The sequence below is a fragment of the Lepisosteus oculatus genome, chromosome 3, assembly GCF_040954835.1.
Source record: "Lepisosteus oculatus isolate fLepOcu1 chromosome 3, fLepOcu1.hap2, whole genome shotgun sequence".
Taxonomy (NCBI): Eukaryota; Metazoa; Chordata; class Actinopteri; order Semionotiformes; family Lepisosteidae; genus Lepisosteus; species Lepisosteus oculatus.
In genome coordinates, this window is record NC_090698.1 from 2,540,441 (window position 1) to 2,563,443 (window position 23,003).

Consider the following 23,003-nt stretch of genomic DNA (forward strand, 5'->3'; position numbering starts at 1 on the left):
GATGGGAAGTGATTCGTCACTGACTGGTTGCCCGAATCTTTGCCAGACCTAGAGTGGAGACTGTCACTGAGGACAGAACGGCCCCGAGCCTCTTCTGGGATCTGAACTGATCTGTGGTGGGAGGAGCCTCTGTGAAATCGTGTAGTCACCGAGACTCACTCAGAGGGACAAGTCCAGAGTCCTTTGGTGCATCCCATCTGTGGTGAAAACAAACGTGCTCAACATTTTGGCGCACAGCGTTTTCCAGGAGCATGAGCGCTACGGGTACAAATCACCTGTACCGTCCGTATCCGTCGCAGAGACCAGTGGAGCGCGCAAGGGAGTCAGTCAAAGAGCCCTGCCAGGGGTGCAGGCTTCAGGGCCTGCTGCTGCTCTCGAACCCGAACCCCGGCCACCCATGGAGTCGCTGGCCTGAAAGTTTGCGTTTCACTCCCCCCTAGAAATTCACAAGGGCAGCAACCGGGAGGAACAGTTCCGGGAAAAATCCCGCTTTTCCCCATTCCGCACTGTCACTGGACTATCGCCCCAGATGTCAACTGTCCTGGGGAACTGCACAATCGACTGTTTGCAGTTGGCTCTTGCGAATGCCACGCGCCCGTCCTGGTCTGGTGGCAGCTCTGCTTCAGCGGGGCGGGGAGTCACGGACCAGGGCTTGCTCTGGAGCGAAGCTGAGCACAACTGGGAGCAGACTCACCCGGAGAAGCAGCTGACCGTTCTGTCGATCTTCACTGGGACTGATAAACACAGAAGCACTTCAGTCCACATTTTAATCGGGAAGCCATTTGTTCCTCTTTCAGAGTTGGCGTATCTGCCCCGTGGTTGTGTCCTGGGGTCAACAGTGTAGTGGAAGGGGTGGGAGTGATTCTAGAATCAGTCCAGGATGTTGTCGGGGGGGGGGTGGACGTGACCAGCTAGGCACTTAACAACAAAGCGCTTTTCACGAGGACGCGCTTGATCATCTCCTGCAGGGAAACAACACAGCAGGCAGGCAAACACCCCCAACGGAGAAGACAGTACAGCAGGAGAGGACATTGTCATGGTCTGAGAGTGCGTTTGCAGGGGGGGGGTGGAAGATTTCCTGTCTGTTCCTGGTACACCTGGGGCCGGGGGGTGTCTCCCAGGTGTCAGCAGTGGAAGTGTGGGCCCGGGTATGGCTGTGACTGTCCGAGAGGCCAGCAAGGTGGACGGCCAGTGACCCCCAGGCCTCTGTACAGCCAGGCTTCAGTTCCACAAGGCTTGTTCTTGTCCAGCACACAACTAATTCTGCCCCAGAGGTCCTGACTCAGCCTGATCCTGGTTCCTTTAAGAGCCTAGGCTTTATTTTGCTCGCGAAGCACTCATGTGTCCTAGATTTCTTGCTTAAATTGGAGCTGGAACAGCCTAGACTGCAGCCTAGATTTCAAGGTAGGTGCGTGCACACAAGCTGAATGTAAACTCTCACTGTAGTGGAGGAGGAAAGCGTGCGTTTCGGACAGGTGGTGCAAGCATGCAGCAGGTGTGCCCACCTCTCGGCGACGTGCCCGCAGGAGGCTGCTGGCAGTCGCTTCATCCCTGTGCCAGGAAGTGACCCCTGGGGTTTCAAAACATCCTGTCTGGTTTATAAGGACCGGTCCCGAGCAAGTGCTGAGACAGCGTAGATTATTTTCTCTTTCTGCGTGAATTCCTAGTTGCCTCAGAAGTGCGAGAGGGGGCTCCGTCTGAGCCCCTGCGCTGGGGGGGGGTGTGGTCTGCATGCTGCTACGACAAGGGACGAGTTCTTCCGTCTTTAATTTTAGCTTTGCAGCCTGTCAAAGCAAAGCTGTTGCTCAGAGATATCCTGCAAGGAGGGCGTACGTGCGTGTTTTGCTTTGGGAGGGGATCGCGATGAGTTTCTGGGGCAAACTGTGCTGAGCTTTCACGCCTCCCTCAGGGCGAGGTGTCCAGCACCGCGGAGCGGAGTGACAAACCGGGCCTGACTCGCGCCACGTCTCTCAGTCGGGCCCGTTGCCCTGGGAGCCCGGCTGTAATGACGTGCTGGGGTGTAGGCAGACGTTACAGCAGAGGAATGTGTCCCGGCGGGGGCGAGACAGCTGGTCTGCTGGTGTTCAGTTCGTAGACGGAACCGACAAAGTCAACGATTAGTCACAACATGGACCTGATCCAAAAGCGCCATAGAAATCCTGGTCTGATCTGGTGGAATTGCATCAGGTCTGCTCGCTGTGCGTCCCTCTCAGAGCTGTGACGCTCACGCCTTCCCTGGAACTGAGTCACTCCTTGAGTCCACACCTCCTCAGCACCACCCCCTTTGGAGTAGAGATCCCTGCACTTTGGAGGCCTGACACCACCTCTGTGACTGTGGTGGTGGTGAGGGGGGGTAGGTTTTCATGGCTGAAGAGCTCTAGTCTTCTTTAGGGGAGATGGGCTGTCTCCGTGGGGGGGAGCAGTTCTTTTTAAAGATGAATGGTGAATGGGGGCTGCGAAGCCAGGGGCTGCAGTGAGTGCAGACCCCAGCGTGTTTGTGCGTGCGCGCTGACACATCCGTGTGGTGAGGTGCTTGTGGGGACGGCGCGGGGACCTCCGTACGGCGGGGGTGTGATTCATGTGGTTCTCCAGAGCCCAGCTTACAACCGGTGTGTGAACTGCAGCCAGCGGCCTGTCGGCGCCGTCCTGAATTCGCAGGAGGCAGTGCAAATCAGAGCGCTGAGCTGTGGAAAAGGCAGCGATCCTTCGGCGTGATGTTCTCCCCACGCACACGGGGCAGTCGAGCGGTGTTACGGGCGGTGTGTGCCGGTCGCATCCTGCTGTGCTGGTGTCTGCTTCGTCGCCCGGTGCTGTCTCAGGGGTTAGGGCATTGGGTGCAGGGCCCACAAGCTTCTGCCTGGAGCAAGAGGAGCTTTGCCACTGACCTTCAGAGCACTGTGCAGCCTTGTTTCCTTTGTGAGTTATGACACCACTGATGGAGGTGCATCAGTCCTTGTTGTGTGATTGTGTGCGTGCACCTGCTGATCTGCTTTTGTCCAGTTGCGTACAGTTCACTATACCATACCGTATACCGCTTCTGACTGGTGCCAGATTACAGCCCAGACTTCAAGCAGGTGTGGAGGTGTGAGAGGAAGGAATTATACAACACTTTTCGCCCCGAAGGATCCCAGAATACTTTACGTGTAGGAGGAGACCCCGTTCCTCCAGCACACAGGTGTGCGCCGCCCCCTTCTGCGCCGGCAGCCCTCCACGATGGAGAAAAGAGGGACAGCCTCATCAGTTTCCTACTAGGCTGGCTGGATTGTAAAAGCCCAGAGTGGAATTAACTGAGACTAACACGGTTACAAGAAGTCATAGGATCTTTAATGATCAGATATTCAGGAGCTCCGTTTATCGCCTCTTCCAATGGACAGCGCCTCCTACATCACGATATCCCCATTCTAGACCATTGGGTTTAGAAATTGTAGTCCGAGTGGGCAGAGCGCCACCTACTGGTCCTCCAGCACCACTGCTTTTAGCTGGAGGTCTCCCGTCCCAGGACTGACCAGGCCCAGCCTTGCTGAGCATTTGCTTTCTGACAACAACAGAATGCAGAGCTGCTTCGCGGCAGAAATAAGCCACTTCTGTCTCTCAAGGCGCCCCGCCCCCCCCGAATGCCTTACAGTGCTGAACGCAGAGGGAGATGTGTCAGATCGCGCTGCTGACAGGGGGAGATGTGGCAGATTGCAGACAAGTTTTTCCATTGCGCTGCACTCTGTGACGTGTGGGGCAGAGCTCCCATGTTGCTCGAGGCCATCTCCTTATCAGGGCCTGCATTGTTTTTAAAAATAAGTGTTCTTCAGCAGCAGCTGCGGTGTTTAGTATTACTGAGGTGTTTGTGCATGTCAGCTGATCCAAGATCCATGCAACCTGCAAAGCCTGGAAAGGGTCGAACCACGGTGCGCTTGGGAGTGTGTGTCCGTTTCTCTGGGATCGTTCCCGTTTCTTGTGGGTTTAATTGTTTTCTCAGTATTTCTCGTCTCCCTGTGTATGCTCTTCCTGTATTGCTCTGTTCCTCTGTCCCTGCGGTGTTGGCCAGAGGAGCTATGATCTTTTTTTATAAAAAAAAAACAACGAGTCAACAAGAGGATGTGAGTAACAGCACTGGTGTCTCAGCATTAGGATGTGAAAAATAAGTTGCGAGAGGGGAGTGAGGCAGAGTTTCAGGACTCATTATGTGGGTTTTGAAATCCTGGCATGAACACAGCGTGGTGGACTGAGGTTTTCAAGTCGGGAGCTTACTGGAAGTGCAGAAATGCTGGGAGGCATTATGACTGGAAGTGTTCATGAGCTGGAAAATGCCGCAGTTCCAGTCTGGCTTCTCTTCCGAAAGCGTCGCCCCCCCAGCAGGGCTGTGGCACGTCAGCCAGGCTGTCCCAGCGCCAGCTCCGGGGGTGACGCATCCCTCAGTAGCGTCCGCCCCGGAGCCGCTCGGCCAGTGTGTCCGGCGCTGTGCGTCAGGCTGGCCACTGCAGCGCCTGACTCAGCGCGGGGGTGACCAGCATCCTGACTGCACAGTCACCGCTGCGCCCTTTCCGCCTGCCTCTCCGCATCCCGCGGGACTCCAGCGGGGAGCAGGGGTACGCTGGTGGCGGTCAGCGGGAACGGCGCCGGAGCTGCTCCACCACACACAGACGGACACCCAGATCCCCGGAGTCTTCCTGCCGAGGGAAACGGGAACAGGTGCTCACGGGAGATTCGAGGAAACAAGTAATGGGAGGCTCAGTGAAGCGCAGGAAAGAAAGGAAGTTTCTTCTTCGAACAGGCACAGGTTCCTTCTTGTCCTTGGGGACGAGGCCCTGCTGTCTGTTGCTTGGCTTCAGAGCCGTAGACTCCGAGGACGCAAGTGGACACTCTGGGGAAAGTGCGTTTAAAACTGGCCTGGAGGCCTGTCTTTACGCAAAGGGTGGTGGGTGGCAAAGCTGTCCAGCTGTCTTTTAGGATGAGAATCTTATATCGATTAGCTGCAAATAATCAGACGAGCCCCTTGTGTGCAACCCTTTTGTGTTGTTATGTAAGTTGCCAATCGAGTTTAATTTTCTATGGAGTTTCTTAGATCTGACATCTATTTATTTAATGCAAATTCAATTTGAATCAAGTGAGGAATCATCTTAAGGTAAACAAGAGCCCCAGCCATTCACACTCTGTGGATTGGATTATTTAGCTAGATTAGATTAGAATGTGACTGTGCAAGTGACTGTGGTGGAAAAGCACTGATAGGACTGTCATTCTTTAGTTTGTTTTAATTCTGCTAGACAAATGATTACTAAATTAGAAACCCCACACACACACACACACGCATGCATTAACAGTGCTAATGGACACACAGAGACACATGCACACGCACACACATAAACGCGCGCCGAGTCCTGCGAAGTGTAATGGAAAATTGGGCTGAAGGTGGCTGCGTTGCTAGGCGACACAGTTTCCTTATATGGCTTCACGCATATTCTCCCCCCCCTCGCCTGGCTGTTGCACTCCTGTCTCTTCTCGCTCGCTCGGCGGAGGTGCACGTTCCTGTTCGCCGGGGGGGGGCTCTCTGTCCCCGGGGTGGAGGAGGCTAGAGGAAGCCGCTTGTCGGGGGGCACTGGCGTGCACCCCTGGGGTGGCCGGGTGGATGGGATTCTGGGTGGCCCGCGGCGGGCAGGCGAGGGAGGACAGGCTGCCCAGCCAGGGCAGCACCGATCCGGTGAGCTCTCGCCACCTGCTGTCCGCAAGGCAGGTCCCAACGCACAGCGCTTTGTGCCGGGCCAGGACTTACTCCCTACCCCCTGTAAGTGCACGGGGCGGCCCCTCGCGCTGCCTGGGACGGATCCAACGGCTGTGCAGTGGGAGTCTCGGCCCGTTAACCCTGGGGATCAGACTGGGGGCTGCAGCCCATGTCTCGTTTTCCCTGTGCTTTGCTCGTCTTGGGGGGGGGGTGCTAATTCAGCTTCACCTGAAACGCAGGGGTCCCATTACACTGCTCATAACAGACGCAGCTCCGAAAGGGGCTGTTGGAGTAATGGAGGGGGGCGCAGGGAGGGGTGCTCTGCCCCTCCCGCTCTGAATGCAGAGTAAAGAGGGGGTGGGAAATGTTCTTGCAGGTGGGTGGAAGTAACTGTCTGCTCCCCGTGCATCACTTTCACTTTAGCTGGGCAAAGCTAGCTTTGTTCCGAGTCACAGTGTTGGCAGGACTATTGAATGTGTTAAGGGCGCAGCTCGGGAGTCCTGAGACAAGAGGCATGTGTTGTGGAGGTGGTGTAGCTGAGTCGGAGAAACCACCTCTCATTGAGCAGCAGTGTCGTCCATTTCTAACTCGGTGCTCTTCATCTGCTGAGGACAGTAGCTGTTAATTTTGATCACACTGTGTGGAGTTTGCATGTTCCCCACATGGAGGGAAGCCAATAGACTTCCTAATACTTGATCATTGTTCATACATGCAACTCTGCTCAAAAGGCCAAAGCTTGGAATGTGTTTCTGGTTTTGGATGTGAATTACCTATCAACACAGAACATTTGGAATCTGTGGCATCGCGCATCTTTCTGGGCTTGTCTGTGAACTCAGACCTCTGGGGGGGGCCAGGCTGTTGGGCAGCAGACCTGATCACATGGAGAAATGAGAAACTCGTGTGTCACGCTCTCCACAGGGCGCCCGCGCACCAGGCGTGGACAGAAGCAGGTGACGCCGGCCCCGGGCCTCCAGAGAGAGAAACGCAGATCCGTCACAGTGTGTGATCGAGGGCCCCAGGCAGAGTGCACGTCCGAGGTGTGTTCAGACACCACTGCCCAAGAACAGGTGGAGCACAAACCAGTCAGTCAGACCACAATTACAATCCACGTTTCTTAGTGACAGTGCGTGCAGGTGATGGCAAAGCCCGTGATAATAGGGTCCCTCATGAGACAACTAGACAGGGAGAGAGCTCCCTGTGAAAACCCTTTGTGAGGTCCTTTCTCCTTCCACCACCTCCCGTCCTGAGGCTGTTGCTCCGGCTCCTGCTCGGGTATGGTTGAAGAGTACGGAGCGTGCATCTTGGTTTTCTCACTTATTTACTGTAGCACAGCAGGAAACGAGTTGAACGGGATCCAGGAGGGCGTGCCGGTGTCTCTTCGGATAACAGAGCACCCGGCACGCAGCCAAGCCCAGCACTGGGGGGGGTGAAAACCCACCTGAGGGGTACGCTGTGGCCTGGGCGCTATGCTGCAGAGCGGGTGGGGGTGTGATTTCGGCGGGAGTCGCAGTGCCCCTGGGGTGGCAGGGAGAGCCGTCCACCTGTCCTGCCCAACCTGATTCCACCTTCGGCATTGGTCTGCGTTGTTTTCTTCCAGCTCTTTCCTCTGCCGGCACTTTCTCCAGGGCGGGGGGGTGAGCGTGTGGGGGCGTGCGCTGGGGCAAGCTGAGAAAAAGCCCCACGGCAGGCAGACGGCGTCGGGACGTCCCCTTCGTGCAGGCTGAGTTTTTTTTATTTTAAACACAAGCCAGATTTTTTCGGTGTTACGTTTGTTCGGGGATCTTTTAGCCAGCGCACGGAGTTTGATGTGGTGAGCAGAGATTGCGAAAGGGCAGTCAGGAGCAGGCACTGTGCGCACTGGGCCAGAGTACGGGCTGTGTGCACGTGGCAGAGCTCGGTTCCTCCTCGCTCAACATTCTGTTCGGCTGAGCGCTGCTGCGGAGTTTCTCTGTGTCGGGGGGGGTAGCACAGCCTGGAGGCAGACCAAGGGATACAGATCAGGCTGCTTCTGCTGCACAGAGAATTCAGATCCACTCTAGCGGAGCCAGAGCTGCAGCTGGAGCCTCGTTTTCCTGGACTAGCTTGCAGAAACATCGGAGACGTCGGAGCCGGACACGGCTTGTGTCTGCCGACAGCGGAATGTGAAGGAGCGCTCGACACGTGAGTGTGAGGGGTCGTTCCTGCCAACGTCGACCTTACTGGACACAGGCAGGGCAGCCCACCCCCTCCCTTTAGCAGGGCTGGGCAAAGCACGAGTCCGCCACAGACTGAACCCGGAGCCGCTCCGCAGGTCACACTCTCGCCCCGCCTGCTCAGAGCAACATACTGCCCCCCGGCAGGTTTCATTTCTCAGCCATGCGGCCGTCTGCTTCTGTATGACGGAAACGCTTGCTTTCATTCTAGCTGGGAACGTGTATTTGAGGTTCGTGCGCAGCTGACTGTGAAACAGACTGGCACCCCTGCTGCAGACGAGAAAGGCCTCGCTCCTCCTTCGTCTCTCTCTCTCTCTCTGCCATCCTGCTCAGGACAGGGCCAGGGAGGGAGAAAGGGAGTGTCCCCTTGCAGGTGTTGCTGGCTTCAGCGACCATCACTTGTCTCGAGAGATGCACCTTGTCCAGGCTTGCTCCCATGCTTCAGCCAGGGGCAGCGTCCGGTGCTGCCTGTCCTTTCCTGGCGTTCCTTGTCCTGTACGGCACCAGGATCCCCGCACACATGGGAACGGACTCTGATTATTCCCACGAATAATTGCTGGGATAGGGGCGAATGCAGTCGACGTAGCTGTGTGTGTTGGCTCTGATGCTCTGTAGTGCTGGTTAATGACAGGGGTCCTGTGGTCATCGCCAGGCCTGTCCAGCTGCTCGAATCCCCAGAGCGTCCTGACCCCTGTCAGGATTCCCTGCACCGCTTCTGTGCAGTTGGATCATTTTGCAGATTTTTACTTTCTCCTTCCTGATACTATTGTAATCGCGGATGGTTATTGTAGCTCTCTGTGTGTAGTGGGCATCTCTGGGCGCGCGTGATTTTCACAGGCCTGTCTGGCCAAGAGGCTTGTTGATGGTCATCGGAAAAGGCCTTCGCCGCAGTGCTGGGGTTTAAAAAAATGGTGCTGCTTTGCTGCGCTGGCCTCTGTGTCGTGTCCCTGTGATTTCTGCGAATTCTCTTTTTTTTTGTCCAGTTTCTTGGATAAACCCGTCGGACAAGTTCCCATTTACCAGAAGTACATGCCTCTGTTTGTCTCGGGAATTCAGGCGAGAGAGATGAGGAGCTCGAGTCCTGTTACCCCTGTTTCTCTTCCCTATTGGGAGGCGGGGGGGCCCAGGCCTGCCCCGACTATCCCCTGTCTCCTGGCGCGTCTGCCCCGGCAGCCGGACGAGGCCGGAGAGAGCAGTGTGGCACATGAGCGCAGGATTCCTGACCTGGCTGTTGGTTGGGAGGGGGCGACCGAAATCTGCTCTGTTGCACCTCCGTGCTTCAAGGACTCCGTGTCGCTCGTTACACGTGTGAAACGTGTTGTGCAGGGCGTCGCATTCATTTGAATAATTTGTATTTGTTGCTCCATCTACCTGGCTGCTTCTGATGCTGTGGCACACAAACAAGAGGACAAAAGAGGAAACGAGGTGGAAGTTGTATTTAAAACCGACAAGAGGCCCTTCTTTACACAAAGGGTTGTGGGAGTATGGAACAGTCTCCTCAGCCGTTTTATTGAAGCTGATTGTGTGAACAGTTAGCCACTAACTTCTAGATGGGCCTCTTCTTGTTTTGTGCCTCTGCTGAGGTCGCGGGTCCTCTGGGCTGCGTGTCTGAGAGGGCATGCTGCTGTGGAGCCCTGTGCGAGAGAGGGTTTGGTCCTGAGGGTTACTCAAGACTGCGGATCAGTAAGTGTCCCTCTGGGCACCAGCTGTGCCCGAGAGGCTGTGTCTGTCTCCCCCCCTGCTCCTTCGGAGAGAGCTCCGGCTGCCAGGTGTTGGCAGTTCTTGCATCATCCCAGTGTCAGCTGTGCGAGACTGCGCCGTATCAGACTCTCATTCCTCCAGCATGAGTGTGCAAGCGAGCAGGGCAGTGGAACACCGAGGAATGTGGATCCCTTGCTGCTGTGATTGGCCGTGGAAGGGCCAAGCAGCAGATCCCTTCGGGTTGGTTCGCAGTAGTGATCTGATCTAGAGAGCCTCTCGATACCATTTTACCAGTGTACCGGTCAGCTGTGCGGAGGGGACTTCCTTGATGTCTGCTGCATGCTGGCAGTGTGTCAGTGAGTAATCGCTGGTGCTCTGTCTCTGATAAGACCACAAGGGGCAGTTCATGGCTTCAGTCAGCTGCTTGCCTGTCTCCAAGTCCCTCCAGTTTTGCTGCTCCGATCAGGTAAACGCTTGGCTTCTCTCTGCGTGGAGATTCGGTGATCCCTCTGGCTGCTGAGATGGGGGGGCAGCAGGAAGTTTAATGGAGATCAATGCCCCTGTGAATTGAGGAGAACAAAGCCTCTGTTGCTCTCAAGGCTCTTGCAAGCTGTAGCTGTGAGAAGATTCAGAACCCATGTTTGCCACCAGTGGGATGAAATGGCAGGGCTTGACGTCAGCTCTGTGCCTGAGCTGTAAACACGCACGTTCCTGCAGGGATTCCTGAAATTCTTCAGATGCTGGATCCAAATGAGAACTGTGGGTAACTGGTGTGGAGAAATGAAACCCCAATGAGTTTTTTTTTAATTATTCATGTTTGACATTTGTAAAAGCTGTTGTGTCGCAGCTGGGGTCAGGGTGTGGGTGGGTCTGTTTCTGGAGAAGGAGGGGGGAGGAGGGCAGGCTTGTCGGTACGTTGTGATCAGAACTTGCTCGGCGCGCTTGGCAGGACATGTCTGCGTCATGGCCCGAGGTGCAAGGTTACGGCTGAAAAAAAACAAACGTATTCGTCATCATCTTCATCGTCGTCCTGATCAGCTGGGTCACGGCCCATCTCCCACTGGCCGTTTGACCCTCGTGACTGAGCTGCAATGGCCGTGTGGTCATTCTCCTCTTCCCCCCCCCCCGCCAACTAATCGTGAGCGAGCAGAGCTCTCCTGCTGCTGCCTGCTGGGATGGACTTGGCATCACAGCATTATGGGATTCTGTTTTCTGTTGTCACCCAGGGGAAGGGTGTCTTTGTCTCAGCTTTACAGAATAAGAAGTTCTTTAAAGTGCACACGGTGTATCGCCTGTGCCCTTTGCACACTGAGCTGTGTTTTCAGGACTCCTGTGATTTAAAGTCCATTAAGACAGCAGTAAAAGCACTTTGTGCTCAAACAACAGTGAGCCAATTCAGTTTTTCCCAAACTTTGGTTTCTGACATTTTGCCAACACTGGTTGGCGTGTTTCGCCTTCTTTTATCTCCATGTTGGCGTGCACTAAATCCCCAGCGGTCTGTGTGTATACGTGTTCTGGAACTCGATCAACCAGATCCAAAATCGGTGAATTGGACGGCTGAGCTGCTGACTAGCAGGCGGGCCGGGTGGCTTCCTCTCGGCTGTTAAGGTTATGGTCTAGGTGTGTCAGGAGGAGGGAGTGCCGACTCGTGTCACTCCAGGAGTTTGGACTGTGACTCAGTGGGCACGCGCCCAGAGCTGTCTCTGATAGCCGGGTCCGGGCAGGGTGGGTAATGTTTAAACCGGCACGGTTTGCCTCGGTTCAGGAGAACTGGGACCCCCGAGCGTGCCAATCTTCCATCACGGCTCAGTGTCTCCTGTCCCGGGACAGGTGCGAGTAACGGTGAGGCCGTCTTTCCGGGCCAGTCTCGGGCTTGAAGGAGGGAGGCTGATCGTCGCCCGGTGGCGTCGGTCGGATCAGGATGTTGTCTGTGTGACACAGCAACAAGGAGCCCGCCGGTGCCAACTTCTCTTCCTTGTAATGATTGTAATCCTTGCCCTGACTTGAAGAGCCTTCCCTTTAATTTCTCTCGCTGCTCAGTAACGCACAAAAAAACACTTGTCATTCCGTCCGAGAGACGCGACGTGACTGCAGAGCTCAGCAGGCATCCTCTGCCTGCCAGGGCTGGTCCTGTACCAGCTGAAACAGGATTGACTACATTACAGTAACGAAGCCGAGAATTGATCGATTTAAAGGCTCGTTACTGCCAGGGTGAAAGAGCAGTGGCAGAGCCACATTCCTGAAGTTTTGAGACAAGCGTGGCCAGTAAACTTGCAGCGCGTTGGCCGATCCTGGATCCCGCAGTGCAGCCTTTTTTCCGTCTCCATCTGGTTTTTTGCGCGGGCAGCTTGGCGGTTTGCACCCCCGGACTAATGCATAGGGCCCAGCAGTGGAAAGTACAGGCGGGGGGTTGCGGAGTGTGTAGTCCCAGAAGTGGGCGTGCCCTGCACTGACATTGTGCTGTAGGACCAGAGGCAGCTGTCGATGCAGGTGAGCCCTGTTCCAGAGTTCAGGCCAGGCTCCTGGGGTGCTGTGGGCTCACGGATGCTCTGTGCTACCTGGGACAGGGCGGTTGTGTCCCGTGACCTGCAGCGGAGCCCTCCCAAGGCGTGGCCCCCGTCTACTGGTTGTGAACGCTGTGCTCCTCTGTCTCTACAGAACAAATCGTGGAAGAAACTGAAGACCGTGGTGCACTGGTCGCCTTTCGTCGTGTCCTTCAAGAAGCGCTACCCCTGGGTGCAGCTGGCTGGCCATGCAGGTATGAGACCCTCTCGCTGGGGGGGGGGCGGGGGGTGTTGTGGTGGGGGGCTGGGTGAGAACAGCTGGAGTGGGACAATCTGAGAGCAGGTGCACTCAGTCTATAGAGCAGCACACACAAGAGCCTGGGGCTGGGGGCAGTGGAGAGCCGGCTGGAGGTCTTGACTGTGCCGCTCCTCCTCCGGGCCCAGGGAACTTCAAGGCGGGCGACTACGGGAAGATCCTGAAGAAGTACTGCGAAGGCGAGCAGCAGTGCCTGACCTACCTGATGAAGGACGAGCTGCGGCGCTTTGTGCCCGGCTACTACGGCGTGGTGGAGAGGGATGGGGAGTGCTTTAACCAGATGGAGGACCTGCTGGCGGAGTTCGACTCCCCCTCCATCATGGACTGCAAGATGGGTACCAGGTGAGCACCCGGCTCCTTGACTTCATTTATGCTCAGCCCGGTCTTTTCCCTGCTCTATGCTGGAAGGTCTTCCGGCGCCACCTAGTGGCCAGGGAGTGGAACAGCTCGGTATAATGCAGCGCTCACCGGGGGTGTCATGGGAGAGCATGCTCACGCTTGAGGCCCCGCTGTCTCCTTCTGCGCAGGACCTACCTGGAGGAGGAGCTGGTCAAGGCTCGCGAGAAGCCCAAGCTGAGGCGGGACATGTACGAGAAGATGGTGGCAGTGGACCCCAACGCGCCCACCCCCGAGGAGCACGCCCAGCAGGCCGTGCTCAAGCCCCGATACATGCAGTGGAGGGAGACGCTCAGCTCCACTGCCACCCTGGGCTTCCGCATCGAGGGCATCAAGGTGGGCAGAGCCTGTGCCGGACACCCCACCCACAGCCTGACCCCAGCCTTACCGTAACACTGTTTTAATTCCCCCGCGTGCTTCTGAACCATTGTCTTTAGGACTTCGTTGGTCAGGAGTAAAACAATTTTGAAACTCCTCCCGCTGGGTAGGAAACAGACTAGTGAGAAGATGGCTGGACACAGTCTCATGCCACTAAAACAGCTACACTCGCGCTCGCACCCGGGCTCGAGTTAACGGCTCTTCCCCTGACTCTCCGGTTGCAGAAAGCGGACGGCACGTGTAACACGAGCTTCAAGAAGACCAGGGACAGGCAGCAGGTCGTGCAGGCGCTGGAGGACTTCGTGGACAGGAGCACCCAAGTCCTGGTGAGTGTTTCCCGGGACAAGAGGAGGGGGTTTGGGTAACGGAAAAGAAAAACGAAAGTAAGAGCAAAGAACGAGAAATGGCCGGGAGCGGCACCAGAGCTCGTGAGGGACGGGCGCCGTGTGGCCCTTCCTGCTCCAGGGCTCGGGTGCTCAGCCTCGTCTTTGGTCTCTCCCTCTTAGGAAAACTACTTGGAGCAGCTGAAGGAGCTCCAGCTGGCGCTGCAGAAGTCGGAGTTCTTCAGATGCCACGAGGTAAGCGCAGGGTGTCGTCAGTCTGCCCCGCTGGGCCCTGCCTGGCCGGAGCAGGGCTCCTCTGGTGTGTCAGTGTGTCAGTGTGTCAGTGTGTCAGTGTGTCAGTGTGTCAGTGTGTCAGTGTGTCAGTGTGTCAGTGTGTCAGTGTGTCAGTGTCCGTCCCAGTTACCCACACGTTCTGTCTGGACAACGCCTGGCCTCCTCAAGGCCCTCAGCTGGCAGTGCTTCGTAAGTCCCTCGTGCCTCAGCAGTGATACCTGTAAAGTGAGGATAATACTTTGGGGGTGATGTTTCAGTGTGTAGTTAACTCTCACACTAGCGAACCCCATTTCTCAACACAAAGTGATGATTCGTTCTTGTAGAAACCGCTATCGCTGTGTTTCTGCCTCCTGTGTTGTGTGCTGGGAATGGCTCGTCTGACTGCCCGTGTCCCGCGCCAGGTGGTGGGCAGCTCGCTGCTGTTCGTGCACGACGGCTCGGGGCGGGCCCGCGTGTGGATGATCGACTTCGGCAAGACGGTCCGGCTGCCCCCGCCGCAGACGCTGGACCACCGCACGCCCTGGCAGGAGGGCAACCGGGAGGACGGCTACCTGCGCGGGCTGGACAGCCTCATGGACATCCTGAGTGCCATGGTGGGCCGCGGGCCGCGGGAGTGAGGCGCCTGGGGCGGGAGCTCACCGGAGCGCCGGCGTCTTTTAACCGTTTTTAATTACGTTTTTTAAAAGCAAAAAAAAGAATTCCCTAAGTGGCCTTAAAACGTCTTTTACCCAGAAGTGGACTGCTCTGTTTTTACCCTTTTTAAGGCTTTTAAAAACCATTACACTAGAACACTGGAGATATGTACAGTTTTGTTTTGTTTTGTTTTGAATGTATATATTATTTAATTTTTTATTGTGAAAGGTTTGTGGTTCTTTTTTTTTTTTTGCCGTATCTGATGCGTAGGCAGGCTTGCGATGGCGAGGGTGCTGTCCTGCGCTCCTCACCGCCGGTCTCCACCAGCCCCAAGCCCAGAGCCCTTTCCACTACATTTCCTTCTGAACAAACACAGACCTGCTTGACGCCAGGCCTGCCCTTCTGGTGGCAGCAGTCGGACCCCCAAGGCGCAGCGGGCGGCTCCGATACCGGTGGTCTCTCTGAACGGCACACGAGTCACACTGGATTGAAATGCTGTGCGGTGTGGTCCGGCGGTCTGGCCGCGGGCTCACTAGGGGACACCCGCCCAGGCGGCACAGAAATCTGGCTGCTACAGGACACGGCTGGGCTGGGCTGGCGATGGCGTGTGTGGGCAGGCGGGACCCCCTCACCAGCCTGACCAGTGGGACTGGGACCAGGTATTTAGCGTTCAAAGGAAGGCTGACCTTGAGAGCGTTCTTCTCCGTCTGGCCACAGACTGTTTCTTTTGAGCCCCCTTGGGTCACGGCAGTCGGGCGTTTCCACTAATCGGAAACTACTCCCGTTAATAAAAAAAGAATGAAGGTCCTTAGAAGCAACAGTGCAGAGCCGACGCGTGGGGGTCCTTCACTCGCTCGGCCCTTCACCTGCTTTCCCAGCAGAGGGCGCCAGCAGCCCAAGTGACGACCTGCTACATCTCAGTTCTGCCCCACCCCCACCCCCCCCAGTCTAGATCGGTAAGGTGTGAGTTCTGTACATCTGAGAGCTGGACCTTTCATTTTTTTAACTAGTTAGGCCTTCGCTCCCGACTGACGCCATTTCAGCTCAGCGGTAGATGAGCATTTCTGTGCTTTTTTCTGGGCAGTTCGGCAGCATTATTCTCGTTTCGTCGAGTCTGCCATCTGCGCCCCACACTCGAGGATGCGCGATCAGCTTTTGACCAAAATACCCTTTTCATTAAAGTCTTCTGCCGAGGAATAGATCTGGCGTGCTGACGCTCGTGGCACGAATGCCGCAGTGACAGAAGGAGAGGTCCGCAGCGCGACGCGGCCCTGTGGCCCTGTGGCCTGCTCCCTGCAGAGCCCCGGGCCTCGTCTTCCCACTGGGACTCGCCAACGCTCTACCTTAACAAGGCCCGAGCTCCCACATGTACTGTCCTGAACTGCATTGCCTCAATTCATATTTCTCCCGCTTCCAATATGAGCGAGTGAAGCAGGATGCCAGTTCTCAATGAGAATTTTTTAAAAAGAAAAAGCTTCCCGAGCCAAAAAGTGAAACACCCCCCTGACCCAAAAAAGTCCCAGAATGCACTTTTGTCATCACAGGCGCTCATGCGTACTCTGAACTGCAGCTTTCCAATTTTGTCTGTAGAGAAACGTTTTTTTTTTTTAACTGGGTTTATCCTTGTAAATAACCTTTTTGTCAGAGTAGTTTTTTCTTGGGCCCAGACATTTATAAATGCATGTTGTGAGGTCCCTCCTGCCAGCCTGGCTCTGCTCCTGACTCGCCTCTCAAACATTAGTTGGGGGAGAAGGAGAGGGGGAACACCGTTGGGGACGCACACAACTGAGGGCAAACGTGTTACCAGTAGTTCTGTGCGTCGCCTTTCTGTTCCCTCTCTGTGTCTTGTAGTACCCAACTTAGCCAAGTGTTTTCAGGACATTTAATCTGCAAAACTCCACAGGTGAAGCCTGAAGTCAAGTTTCAGAGGAAAACACATAATGGAGACTCTGGTGTGGCCTGCTCTGCTTTATGACTTTGACCGCTATAAAATAGATTAGGTGGGGAGCTACGTCAGCATGCGTAATCTGCAAAGGAACAAGTAATAGGTTTATTCCATGCTGAAGAGAGAAAACACAACGTTTCGGCTGTGAAGCCTTCAGCTGTGAGAAAGACAGGGCAGACGGCGAAGATTAAAGAGCACAGAAGATCAAAAGCTGGGAGGAGGCAGGAGGGGCAGAGAGGCCACTGCAAAGTGTAGAGGGGTGAAGAAAGCTGTGAAGTTGAGACCTGCCTCCTCCTCTCTCCCAGCTTTTGTTCATCTGTGCTCTTTAATCTTTTCTGCCTGCCCTGTCTCGCACCCGAAGAAGACTCCACAGCCGAAACCTTGTGTTTTCTCTCTTCTCTTTTCAGCAGGGAATAAACCTGTTACTTGTTCCTTTATAAAACGGACCGCTCTGTCATTCCCACGGCAGAGTTGCAGACTTCACGGGAGACTTCCTTAAAGCTCCCTGCAGCGTGGGCCGGAACTGGGCACTGCCCCCTCTGGGCAGCCAGTGATGATCTCCGGTCTCCGCTACGTCCAGCTGGAGCTGGCTGTGAAACTCGGCCCTCCCCTTGGGTGGCACAGATGGGTCTTCGCAAAAAAAGTCAGCTCTGGGTTTTATATTTTATATGCCTCTTGAAAAATCATCTACATAAAATCCTCTGGGGACTGGGCCAGGTTGTGTGGAGCTGGAGTTAGTTACTCCAGAGCACAAACTCCTTGCAGGTATAATGTGGAGTTTTCGGTATCTATTATATATAGGAATTGGTGTGGGTGGGGGGACGGCAGAGCTGGACTTGTGACTCCTGCCTGGAAAACTGCACCTCGGCCAGTCTGCGTTGAATTGCCAGCCAAGATAAATCACAAACCTTCCAGACCAGGTCTGAGCCCCCTATAGCAGGAACAGGCTGGATGTGCAGTTCATTGTTTACAGGAGTTGTTACAAGTGTTATTTTTTTCACCCCATCATGTTCATTTTAACCATTTTACTTATTTATAATGTTTTTTGGAACAATACTGGAATATACATGGGCTTCTCATTTTTTTGTGTGTTTTTTCGGTTTTAGTATTTATGTCATACAAGCTATGCAGAGAGATTGTACCACAGAGTCGATTGACATGATCTGTTCTGTATCGGTAGATTTCCCATCTCAATAAACTGGACCCGAGAGGGTCTTTTTGAACTGGAGTGCTTTGTCCTGCTCATGCATCTGTCAGCTGGCCCTGCAGGGGACGCTACTGCACACAGCAGGCCTCACTTGTGCAGCTCTTTCAGCTTGTCCTGGACGAGTCCATAATAACTGGTCGGCTGGCTCTAAAATGACGTTGGCTGAGGTAGCAGGGGGGTGGATAAAAAAAGAAAAAACACCCTTTGACATGAATTCTCTTCAGCTTCAGCCCCGCTTACATACACGAACCTGCACATCGACCCCCAGCCTCGGCACACTGGACACGGCCACACACTCCTGGACGCACAGATAATCTATATTCTCTGTGAGCTCCAACAGTGCTGTGATTGGAGAAAGTTTTACAAGAGTTTGGGGGGATAATGTCTGTCATTTTAAAAGCTTTAACAGTTTTATTAGGAAAACAAAGCTTGAGAGAAAGAAAGCTTAGGAGCCCCTTGACCCAGAACATCATTTGTGCAAGTGTCTGCCGTCTGTGTTGGCAGGTCCTGTCCTTGAGCTGTCCGCCCCAGCCTGGCTTCAGTGCTCAGGCCTGCGGTCTTAGTCCTGCTCAGTGTCTCCGCCAGGCCTCGCCGCTGTGGATTAGCCTGCGCTGCTGTGATTGCTCGGCCCGCTCTGGTCTCTGCCCCGGGACCTCTGGTACCTCGGTCTCCGTCTCCCTCTGCGGCCGGAGGTGGGGGCTGCCGCTCACTCCTGGCGCTGCTTGGTCTCTCCTGTGCAGCAGCACCACCTGCCCCGCCAGCCCGGCGCCCACCCCACCGGGGGGCAGCACGTACCGCGTGCCGTCCTGCGCCCGCTGGGGGTCGAGCTGGCACAGCTGCCCGTTGCTGTCCCGCAGCCTCTCCAGCGCCCACAGCTGGTAGCGCAGGCTCTTGCCTTGCTTGGCCAGCAGGTGCACCTCCTCCACGCCCTGCCTGGGGAGCCAGGGGGCGCCACTAGCCCGGGGCAGGAGCAGCCAGGGCAGTTGGGGATCGTGCTGGAGCTGCCCGGTGTCCGTACCTCTCGCCACTCCCAGCAGGACCCCTGCCAACACACACCACAGCCTCCTCAACATCTACCCCTACCCAGTACACCTGCCCGCGAGGTCCACTTTCGCTTGGCTCACACTGAGCATCTAGCTGGGCCAGTTAGAGGGAAGGGTCTTCTGCCGTTTGTTCCACACAGTCTCTGAAGCTCTGAATCACTGCAGCAGCAGATCACATGCTTCACTTATCGCAGCTAAACTGAACCAGGTCTTGGGAAACGAGCGATTTGCTCGTTGCCTCTACAACAGGCAACAACGTTCCCTCTACAACAGGCAACAACGTTCCCTCTGAAGACTCCTGGTTTAGTGAACCAGCTGGAAAAGCAGAGTGACCTTGTTATGATTGCAGCAGTGGCCTGAGAGCTCCAGTCTTGGGGGACTGCAGAGCCTGGGGTTCTATTCCATCTCATTACACCTCAGAACGAGCTCAACTTTAACGGGTCCGATTTTTAACATTTATAAGGAGCCAGCGTTGATTTAAATACCCCAAGAATGCCTGCGAACTCCTGGGGTTTCGGGGGGGGCTCGGGGCTGGCGCACTGCCCCGCGGCGGCTGCTCTCTCACCTGAGACCACGGCCCAGTGCGCCCGGTGCCCGTTCCGCAGGCACGGCTCGTGGTTGAAATCCTCATCGTAGCTTCCAGACGTGGGAGTCAAGGAATCCTTCAGGCGGTGCTGCAGAGCTGGGTCACTGGGTCAGTTACGTCCTGACTACTGTCGAATCTTTGTGGCAACGTGTAAAGGGGATCACCGATCGATGACTGGGCTGGGGTGACTGACATTACAAGGTGCCCACACTTTGGCCACATGCGGTTGGGCTACGGGGCGCCGTCAGCGGCAGTGGTCGTGCCCAGAGGGGGGCTCTTGCCAGCGAAGGATACGGGACGAGGAGGGGCTGGCCGGCGGCGAGGTGCCCTATGACGCGCATCTCATTCTCTCCCCTCAGGCCTCCGCTCAGCAGCTCCGCAGCTCCGCCGTACAGCTCCTCCGCCAGCAGGGCCATGGCCTGGGCTGGGGGGAGGGAGAGGAGAGGACAGGGGGTGACAGGAGCGGCACCGAGGGCCCAGGGAGGTACCCTGGGAACAAGACCCTACAGCCTTACCCACGGAGCAGCTCTGAGCTGTTTTTCTAACTGCCCGATTTGAAACTGTAAAAATGTGTTGTCTTCGTTTTGGACACCTGGTGCCCAACGGCACTTCCGTTTGCATCTTCACGGTCTGTGGGGGCACCTGCCCCCCCTCGGAGATCACACAAGGTCACGAGACCAGACGCGCATGTTGGGAGTCTGCTCAGTGTCGTGCACAGTGTTGTGTCCCCGTTGGACCGCACCTCCGCTATCAGAGTTGCTCATTTTCACAGCCTTCGGTCCAGCTGCGAGAGTAGTGGACGGTAGGAAATGGGAGAACGGACACTGTGGGTCAGTCGAGGGGGCGGCTCACCTGAGAACATCTCTCCCTGGGCGGTGTACCCTCTCCCCAGGGCTCGGGCCACGATCTGCTCCAGAGGCAGGGGTGTGGGCCCCTGCAGGAGGTGCCCGGCCATCCACAGAGCCACCAGCCCACACCTGTGCGGCAAACCCCCACTGTCACCCCGGAAAGAGACACCCCAATGCACGTTCGCCCCCAAAACCTCACCTCGTCACTAACACACTGCTTCTGCTCCAGCGCAGACTGCAAAGTATCGCAGTCGGCCAACCAGCACAGCGCCCCCCTCTGTCACACTGGTATTCGGACTACGATCTGAGTGGTGCAAGTGCTAAATATTTCTTTCTTCTAACTCAAAATAATTCAGCATATTTAACGTACCCAAACCTCCCTGACCAGACACTCATGTCTAAATGTCCACCCAGGCCGGGGGCGAGGAATACTCACTGTGGCCCATCCTGGATCAGCGATGGCACATACTTATTGAACAGCACCCACTGCAGGTCTCTCCGGAAACTGCAGAAGGAACACATCCTCGTTTCTAATCCGCACATCCAGTAAAAAAAAATACATTCTCCAGCGCAAGTGAAATTGCATCTGAAAGAGAAGGGAATGCTGCAGGCCAATATTTATTTTATCTTTAATATTTAAAGTTTAGGGCGGAGCGGTGGCTCTGTGGCTCAGGATCTGCGCCTGTGACTGGAAGGTTGCCGGTTCAAATCCCGTGGCCAACAGAGGAAACCTACTCTGCTGGGCCCCTGAGCAAGGCCTTTCACCCCAGCTGCTCCAGGAGCGCTGTACAATGGCTGACCCTGCGCTCTGACCCCCAGCTTCTCTCCCTGTCTGTGTGTCTCATGGAGAGCAAGCTGGGGTCTGCGAAAAGATGAATTCCTAATGCAAGAAACTATATAGGGCTAATGAAGAAATATTATTATTATTACATTATCAATACCCATGTGTCTCTAGCAAGCTCAGAAATACGGGATGGCTTTCGCATACTCCTGTTTTGCTCAGATCTGTACAGGTCTCAGTCTCCTCCGAATTCTCATCCTTTGAAATCGCGCAGTTTGAGAAAATGGGTTGTGAGTTCGGGCCTCTGGGTTTGGCCACAGTCATTCGGGCAGCACTGCTCCCTTCCTACCTGTCCTGTCTCTGCCGGAGAAGCAGCCGGGCCTCCTCGTAGTCTCCCGAGACCGGGGCCTTTCCTGCGGCGATGGCCTGGTACAGCTTCTTCTTCCCTGGGCAGGCGGGGGCCGGGGGGGGCGGCGGGGGAGCAGGGGGGGGCGGCGGAGCCACGAGAGTCGGGGTGCTCATGGCCGTGATTTCCCTTCAGGGGTCTGTGGTGAAGAGCGACCGGACCGGTGAAGGACGCCGACGCAAATACACAAAATGTCTGCCCGTCTGCAGCCGCGAAACGCGAACGAGCAGTGCGGGGCCCCAGATACAGGCTCGAGGCGAGCAAGGGCTGGCCTGGCTAGTATTGGGGTGGGAGACGTCTAAGGGAAGCCAGGCTGCTGCTGTCAGTGGTGTTGGTGGACCAGTAGGTGGCGATATTCCCTCTGGACAGGTGTCTCCAAGGCAGTGCCCCAGTATGAAAGCTGGGGACCCTGTTTGGGAAGAGGTGCTCGTGTCCACCTGAGGTCCTGCCTGATCGGTCAGTAGAGAGAGGACACTGTCCGCAGGGCTGCTCTCCAGCCTGGCCTCCCTGCAGTTCCTCCTAATGTCCTCTCAGCAGTTTCTCTCTCCTCCGCCTCATCTGTGAATAGTGAGGCAACTGTCTGTCCTGCAGGTGAGTGCACCTAAATGTTCCTCTGGGGTGGAAAGTGCAGTATAAGTGTCATTAACGACAATGATAATTATCCCATCCTGTTCACGGTGTGGCCCCGCCTTGTGCCCTGTGCTTCTGTAAAGGACTCCAGGGTTCTGACCCTCATCAAGTTTAAGGTACAGCACCCTTACCTTAAAGCCAACTTCAGTCACCCTTTTCTCATATTGAACGGTCACTTTAATAATCTTATAAAAGACCACCACTAGCCCTAGCCAGCGGCTGGGATGAAACATACGGAGCGGAAATAAAATTCTTCACAGACTCGCAAGCGAAGAAGTTTATTCGTGCAGTCCCAGGGAGCACGTGCCCGGACGCAGCTCGCGTGCAGCGCGTCAGGGACAGAGGGGCTCCCCGATTTGGGCAGGGATTAAAAATAGACAATAAACAAATGTACCATCACTGGCTAGTTAAATGAAGTTGGAACTTTTGTATTGCTGCACTTTTTAGCTGGTTTAAACAAAACAATTAAAAAAAACTATTGTTTTCCATTTTGATGTGTGCAATACGGTGAGTTTTACAATCATTGTATAATTAAAAAGGTTTAAGTCAGAATTTGCAAAAATGTATATGAAAAAAACCTGCCACGATCAGCACACCTTCCTTTAAACGTCAGTGGAACTCGTGAAACTGGCTATTTCTGGCCAATCATAAAAGTATTTGCAATTTTATTTAAAAAAAAACTTCGCGGGATGCGTCGTCTTTTATAATTACCAAGGTAAATCAACGCGCAACTACAGCTATCTTGGAAACATTTTTATCAAATGCATTCCTTCACACACGCAGAAACCGGCCAGAACTGTATTTACTGTCTAATCAATTCTAGGCTTAACGAGCTATCAAATACTTACCCATGGAAATCGTCGGGTCCAAGTCGGGAATATTTTTACTGTGACACCCGGCGTAACACACCGTCAAGTCAAGGCGAATCAAGCCCTCTGTGAAACTGCAGATAATCATTCGTCATTTTGGCTCTACCCAGCGATTAAAAAGAAAGGCAAAACCAACTCCTTCTTAGCGCCAAAATGGCATCGTAAGCGCGTGTAAGAAGCATGTCGGACAGATTGTCCAATCAGAACTAGAATCAGAGACCGGGTGGGTGGGATATACTGT

The 23,003-nt window shown here is 55.1% G+C and overlaps 2 protein-coding genes across 6 annotated transcripts in view; one reads left to right on the forward strand and one right to left on the reverse strand.

The window, feature by feature from the left end:
* itpkcb (inositol-trisphosphate 3-kinase Cb) overlaps positions 1–17,620 on the forward strand; it is a 31,441-nt gene extending 13,821 nt beyond the window's left edge. For all 4 annotated transcript variants that reach the window (XM_069187793.1, XM_069187794.1, XM_069187792.1 and 1 more), the window contains 6 exons: positions 12,262–12,361; positions 12,552–12,765; positions 12,951–13,155; positions 13,422–13,523; positions 13,704–13,775; positions 14,216–17,620. In XM_069187793.1, the coding sequence (XP_069043894.1) occupies positions 12,262–12,361; positions 12,552–12,765; positions 12,951–13,155; positions 13,422–13,523; positions 13,704–13,775; positions 14,216–14,431 (909 nt within the window). In that variant the 3' untranslated portion in view covers positions 14,432–17,620. The remainder of the gene's footprint in view (positions 1–12,261; positions 12,362–12,551; positions 12,766–12,950; positions 13,156–13,421; positions 13,524–13,703; positions 13,776–14,215) is intronic.
* A 365-nt stretch (positions 17,621–17,985) lies between these two features.
* On the reverse strand, positions 17,986–22,882 carry actmap (actin maturation protease). 2 transcript variants are annotated; one of them, XM_069187797.1, is made up of 7 exons: positions 22,742–22,882; positions 21,207–21,402; positions 20,513–20,581; positions 20,081–20,205; positions 19,523–19,652; positions 19,208–19,278; positions 17,986–18,641 (listed from the first exon to the last, which is right to left on the reverse strand). In XM_069187797.1, the coding sequence occupies exons 2-7, from the start codon at positions 21,377–21,379 to the stop codon at positions 18,169–18,171; spliced, it is 1,041 nt and encodes a 346-aa protein (XP_069043898.1). In that variant the 5' UTR covers positions 21,380–21,402; positions 22,742–22,882; the 3' UTR covers positions 17,986–18,168. The 2 variants fall into 2 exon arrangements, with proteins under 2 accessions (XP_069043898.1, XP_069043897.1); XM_069187796.1 differs by having other exon boundaries at positions 21,207–21,876.
* Positions 22,883–23,003: the final 121 nt, after the last annotated feature.

Excerpts from the sequence above, each read along its gene's own strand:
- actmap (XM_069187797.1), bottom strand. The coding sequence starts at position 21,379 with ATGAGCACCCCGACTCTCGTGGCTCCGCCGCCCCCCCCTGCTCCCCCG. Across the intron at positions 20,206-20,512 it reads CTGATCCAGGATGGGCCACA|GTGTGGGCTGGTGGCTCTGT; the intron begins GTGAGTATTCCT and ends TTTGCCGCACAG. Across the intron at positions 19,653-20,080 it reads CCAGGGAGAGATGTTCTCAG|CCCAGGCCATGGCCCTGCTG; the intron begins GTGAGCCGCCCC and ends CCCTCCCCCCAG.